Below are 6,154 nucleotides of genomic sequence, written 5' to 3'. Positions count from 1 at the left end.
ACACACACACACACACACACACACATACTGCCGTGACCTGGCTTTGCTGCCATAGCAAGACTACATTGCCCAGTAGTTTTTATTTGAACGTGTTGGTAGGCAGCATTCCGCCCCACCCCTGCTCACTTCTAAATGGGGAGTTTTTACACATGTGGGAAAAGACCAGTTTTGATGGCAGTATCCTTGAGTGGTGGCTTAGGACCTGTGTTCCTTCTAAAAGGGTATCCATGGCGACATGCTGGAGGAATAGGGTGGCATCAGGAGGTGAGTAGAGCATGCCGTCTTGAAGTCATAGGATAAACGTCCCCGCATTGCTGATTACAAAGCTGGTCTCGGCCTGTAGTGGACTCTAGTGACCACAGGACCGTGTGGGGCTTTCGATAGGAGTGTGGTCAGAGTGTGGAGGTGACATGGGAAGGAGAACGCACCCCTGCCATGCCCTCGGCTCCTCAGGAAGGCACAACGTTGTAAACATGTGCCACCCGAGCACCTGACTGAATGAGCAAATCCTAACCGATCTGAAGGAAAGGAGACAACAGGACAGGAATGGAGGCCTTCAGCGCCCACCTGCAGCCATGGCTGGACCATCCAGACAAAGTCCACAGGCACAGGGGGCCTGACCCGGCCAAGGCCGCCGCCTCGGCGAGCAGCCACTCGGCACAGCTGGGGAAGACAAGACGTGCTCTTTGCCACGAGGAAGCTCACCCCCTGGGTTCCAGGGAGCTCAGTGGTAATGCAGTGACTTACGTAGGAGAGTCCAGGCCGAGGGGGAAGACCCAAGGAGAGGAAGCGGGCGGCTGTGTTGCAGGTCGGGCTGGGAGAGCAGGAGGGAGCCCGTCCAGGGGCCTCCGGGAAACCCTGTGTTGAGAGTCTGGGGGGACCAGGAAAGGGGAGGCCTGTGGCTTTCCTCCTGTAGAAGCTCTTGCCGTGGGGGGTGACGTGAGGAGCTGGCGAGGGACCTAGTCCTGGACCCTCCGCACTCAGAGGCTCTCCTCTCGGCCGGTCCCACCCGGGGCAGCGGGAAACCGCCCTGCTGACATTTTAGAAGAGGGAACGCTAATCGGACAAGCCGGCTGACATAGGTGCTGGCGCCGAGGAGTTGTTGGTTTGGCTGTCGGCGGGATTAGGATGCTGATGTGAGGGTGGTTGCAAACGATGGTTGTGAGACATTTCAAACGGGTGCAAGGACGTGCGGGGCTGGACATCAAAGATGACCTTGAGATGACAAGCCAGGGTGACTTGATGCAGTGAGACACTCAAACCGAGAAAGACGAGTGGGAATGGACGGGGTTTCCTGAACTTGAGCCTTACAGACAGCCCCCGCCTTCCGAGGGCGCGCGAGAACACTCGGTGATGACCTGTGTCCCAGATTATGCTTCCTGGGTAGCATATGCTTCCTTGTTAAACTTGAACAGAGAAAACTAAGAATAGATTTGCAAACCCCTCTTAGTCAATCCGGGCACGCCTAACATCTGACCTTTGTAACCTCAGGTTGACCCCAAAGATCGGCTTCCCGTGGAGTGAGATCAGGAACATCTCCTTCAATGACAAGAAGTTTGTCATCAAGCCCATCGACAAGAAGGCGCCTGTAAGTCCACGTGGGGTCCGCACGGGGCTGCTGGTTTCCATTCTTACAGCCAGACGTGCTTCCAGGATAAACCAGACTTCTCTGCGGGGTGACGAGGAGCCGGGATGCTCAGAAGTGTGTGGGGGGGGAGGGGGCGGGGGGGTTGCCAGCAGGTTACATTGAGGGTCCAGGACCTCTCGGGACACGGGGCCGACCATGGTGTGGGAGGTTCTCATGGAGGCCAGTGCCTGTCCCGCTACCTGTCACCTGAGTTGTCAGGTGTCTCCATTCCTTAGCGGAAAAGAGCCATTCTGCTCGTTGACCTTGGCCGAAAGCTGAGCTTTTCTGCGCTTGAAATGCTTGTGTTCATGGGAGAAAGCAGCCGGCCCCCAAGACCACGCAGTTGGGGTGCGGGGGCCCCTGGCAGCATCTCGGGTCCCCGCCTGGAGCAGGCGGCGATTGCTGCCGGCTCCGGGGCCAAAACCTGCGCTGTCCTTGTAACTTGCCTTGTTAGGAAGTCAGGCCTGCGCCCAGAGCACTGCGGCCACAGTCCGTGTGGGCCTCCAGGGGTGGGTCACGAAGGCCCCGTGGGGGAGGCAGCCTGGGCTCAGGCTCCAGCTGCCGTGGGGGGTGACGTGGGAGCTGGCGAGAGACCACATCCTGGACCCTCCGCATCTCCCAGGGCTCCCCCCTCGCGGCCGGTCTCACCTGGGGCAGAAGGAAACCAGATTTCCATGTTTCAGTTTTTCCCTAGAAGATAGAAAGGAAATCCCAAAGGCAGGTTGACTGACTGGCGAGGCAGGGGCTTCCTTCCCACCCCCACCCCGGCAGCGGGGCAGTTTCTGCAGCAGCTCCATGCCCATCCTGTCCTTCCGCAGGCCGGCTCCTCCTGCCATTGCAGGTGCAGGTGGGGCCTTAACCATCGCTGTTCAGCCTGCCCGGCGCCGTGAGGCTGAGCCCGCGTCTCCCTGGGGCCTCCCGGCAGAGGCAGAGGCTCGAGGCAATGAGCTCTAACTGCTTCTGAAACGTCTAAGAAGCGAAATTACGTTGGGCTGGACCCTGCTCTGTGCTCAGCCCCTTTCACCGTGACCTTTGCCCCCCGCCCCACCCCCACCCCTCACACCCTGGGCAGGGTCCCCAGGTGGGGCCCAGCGGGGAGCCCTAGGAGTTCCCCGTCCATTCCCTGGCCCTTTTCAAGGTGACCTTTGTTTGGGTTTGTTTCCTTGAATTTGGCTCGTGCCTCGGTTCTGTTCTCTGCTGAGTTTGGATGCCCGTCCCAGATCACGTCGGTGTGGTTGTGTTAGCATGCTGGCTGGAGGCTTGGATTTTAATCATTAATTTCCGTTTTTAGTTTTTAACTTGAAGGCAGACTGTCCTTCAAAGGCAGCGCGAGGGATTCCTCCCTGTGAAGCGTGTCCCAGCTCCACAGGTCGTCTCCCGGAGGCTGGAGGCCACAAGGGGACGTTCCCACAGTTCCTGGCTCTTGATTTTTTAAACTTTTTTCCCCGAAGAGGAGTTGGTGCTGGTCAGAGTTCCTTCGCCAATACCCAGGGGACACAGGCAGGACCTCCTGGGGAGTGTGCCTGTCTGTGCAGCCAACACAGGCTTGTTCTCTCGTGTAACAAGAGGTGGGCGGGCAATAAAAATACCTGTTTGCCCCAGCTCTGCAGACACCTCCCTGGGAAACCTGACGATTTAATGACAACATGTGACCCCGGGGAGGGCCGCACCCAGGAAGCTTGGGGCTCAGCATTCTCCCAGGTTTCTGGAGCAGATGAGCTCGCCAACTAAGTGGGTCCTGGGGCGTGTGGATGGGCCTGCCCGGCACCTCCCGTCGGGCCCAGACGGTGCTGCGGAACGGGAGGCACGGTCTGTTTTGGCCACTCTCTCCTGGGCCGGTGGTCAGAGTCCATCCCAACGCTGAGGGCCTGCGGTTGAGAGGAGAAAGGAAGAGAGAGGCAGGCAGGCATTTTCAATCACCTTCAACAGGAGCTTCTAACCCACATTCCCTTTCTGTCACCTGCTGGTCACCGCGGAGCGAGGAGCCAGGACACAGCTGTGTCATCCGTGTCCTGAGCTTCTGTGGTCCCCAGTCACGGAGCTCCCTGAAGCAGCGTCTCCCTTTTCTAAGAGGGCTGCTCCCCGCGAGCTACTCCCCCGCGAGCTGCTCCCTGCGAGCTGCTCCGTTAGCAGGCACAGGGCATCCAGCAGCCTCTACATGAGCGTTGGTGCACAGCCCACTTTCATGGTGTGGGCAGCATTCTGAGTCCTTACGAACATTAACTGACTTCATCATCTCAGTCAGGGTGCTGTCATCCCCACTGTAGAGTTGAAGAGGTTGAGGCTCAGTGACGAAGTGACTTGCTCAGGGTCATGGGGCTTGGTGGTGTCGCTGCCTGAACTGCGGTCAGCCACCAGGAGGGTGTTCGGTGAGCACCAGTAAACACGGGAAACACAAAGGGGACTGCCCCTGACCCTGTCCTCCAGGTGCTGAGTGTCTAGATCAGGGTGGGGAACATCTGGCCCGCGGGCCGTATCAGGCCTGAGCATTTGGTCTGGCCCTGCCAAGGCAACTGCAGGCGGGACTCCAAATTGAATAATTCTAGTAGCTGTCTTCAGAGCAACATCAACTTACCTTAAGTGAACGACCTTATAAATATCCAAAAAGGTTCCCACCCCGTTCGAGTGGGACAGAGACCAAACCGAGCCAGCGGAGCAGAGTGCCAGCAGTACCAGGAGCGTCCACGCAGGGAGGGGCACAGAAGCAGGGAGGCCGTGAAGCTAGGAGGGGACCCCATGGTGTCCTCCCTCGGTCGTGCTGCTGGCTTTGGGGGTACGGCATTGGACAGGACATTCCCAGTAGGAGGGACTGTTTGGGGAAATGGGTGCAGGCACAAAAGGGCATATGGTGAACAAGGGGGCCAGGGTGGATGGCTTTCGCCTGTGCCAGGCCACGGTGTTTGGTCCGGTCCTAGAGCTCACAGGACGGCATCTGAGGCCCAGTGGGGACCTGATCCCTGTGTGAGTAGCAGTGGGAGGCGCAGGCTGAGTCAGGGAGACAGGAAGCCCAACAAGGGAACTTGCAGAAGTCCAGGCGGGCGTGGCGGTGGCGGTGGCGGTGGCTGTGGCTGGAGAGGGCTGGCAGGGTGTTACCCTGAAGGTCAGGCGCACTGGCACTGGGGCACTGGGCTCCCTGAGGCTGCGACCTTACATACATAGAGCAGCTTTGCAGCCCAGCATCCGTGCTTGTGCCACCCGCCCTTTGCTGGCCGTGGAGCACAGGTGTCCCACGGTGCCCAGACCTGCATTTCGGGTGTCTCATCCGTTGGGAGTCAGTGTCCTACGTGGAGGCCTCGTTCTGGCCCCTGCTCTCGGCTCCGTAAGTCCTCTTGGAAACAGGACCGTGTGTGGCGGGTTGGACACGGGAGCGCCCGTCAGCGCCTGCTCTCTCCTGTAGGACTTCGTCTTCTACGCCCCCCGCCTGCGCATCAACAAGCGGATCCTGCAGCTCTGCATGGGGAACCACGAGCTGTACATGCGCCGCAGGAAGCCCGACACCATCGAGGTGCAGCAGATGAAGGCCCAGGCCCGCGAGGAGAAGCACCAGAAGCAGCTGGAGCGGTGAGCGGGCTGCGGGCGGCCGGTGGGGCGGGGGGGGGCGGGCGGGGGGCCTCGGACCTGGGGACAGCAGGTGACCACGCAGCTGCTCCTTCGATGGCTGGGCTGAGACGGCGGCTTCGGGCGAAGCAGCCTTGCTGGATGACCGACTGCGGAGCCTAAACCTCCCGGCCCTCCCCTAACAGGCAGCAGCTGGAAACGGAGAAGAAGAGGCGAGAGACCGTGGAGAGAGAGAAGGAGCAGATGATGCGGGAGAAGGAGGAGCTGATGCTCAGGCTCCAGGACTACGAGCAGAAGACCAAGAAGGCCGAGAAAGGTGGGCCGCGCTCCCGGGGCGTGTTCCCTGCGTTTCACACGGCCCCGCAGACAGACAGCTCCCACACCAGGAGGAAAGCAGCTTAGCACCAGAATAGAGACTGGAGGGACAGGGTCAGGTGGTGACGGGCCTGGGAAGTAGTTGTGTGCCGGTCCCGTCGGTGCAGAATGCTTTAGGGCCTTATCCTGCTGGTCCCCCTGCCCGAGGAGGTGGGTCCCGAGGGTCCGTCTTCCTAAAGAGGAGGTGAGGCTTTAGCGGCAGAAAAGGTTGCTCAAGGCTGCAGGGTAGTGAGTGGCGCCAGGCCGGGAGGGGGCGCGCACAGTGCTCTGCAGCCGGTGGAGCATCCTGGCGCTGCGCCCCGTAAACACGGTGGGAGGGGGCGAAAGAGGTCTGTCACCCCGGGATTCCATCGGCCCTGGGCTGGCGTGGGGCCGGCTGCAGGTCGGGGGCAGAGCCGGGAGCAGCACGGTGCTGTGTCCCCTCAGAGCTCTCGGACCAGATCCAGAGGGCCCTGCAGCTGGAGGAGGAGCGGAAGCGGCAGCAGGAGGAGGCGGAGCGCCTGGAGGCCGACCGCATGGCTGCGCTGCGCGCCAAGGAGGAGCTGGAGAGGCAGACAGTGGATCAGATAAAGAGCCAGGAGCAGCTGGTAGGAG

General features: G+C 60.4%; 1 protein-coding gene across 1 annotated transcript in view; it reads left to right on the top strand.

Moving 5' to 3' along the window:
- EZR (ezrin) overlaps positions 1-6,154 on the top strand; it is a 21,526-nt gene that overhangs the window by 12,404 nt on the left and 2,968 nt on the right. The window contains exons 6-9 of the mRNA XM_006757712.2: positions 1,492-1,588; positions 5,025-5,188; positions 5,371-5,501; positions 5,987-6,147. Coding sequence (XP_006757775.1) covers positions 1,492-1,588; positions 5,025-5,188; positions 5,371-5,501; positions 5,987-6,147 — 553 coding nt within the window. The remainder of the gene's footprint in view (positions 1-1,491; positions 1,589-5,024; positions 5,189-5,370; positions 5,502-5,986; positions 6,148-6,154) is intronic.

This window comes from Myotis davidii, unplaced genomic scaffold, assembly GCF_000327345.1.
Source record: "Myotis davidii unplaced genomic scaffold, ASM32734v1 scaffold1494, whole genome shotgun sequence".
Classification (NCBI taxonomy): Eukaryota; Metazoa; Chordata; class Mammalia; order Chiroptera; family Vespertilionidae; genus Myotis; species Myotis davidii.
Note: the sequence above shows the minus strand (reverse complement) of the source record. Positions and strands in the feature narration are given on the sequence as shown.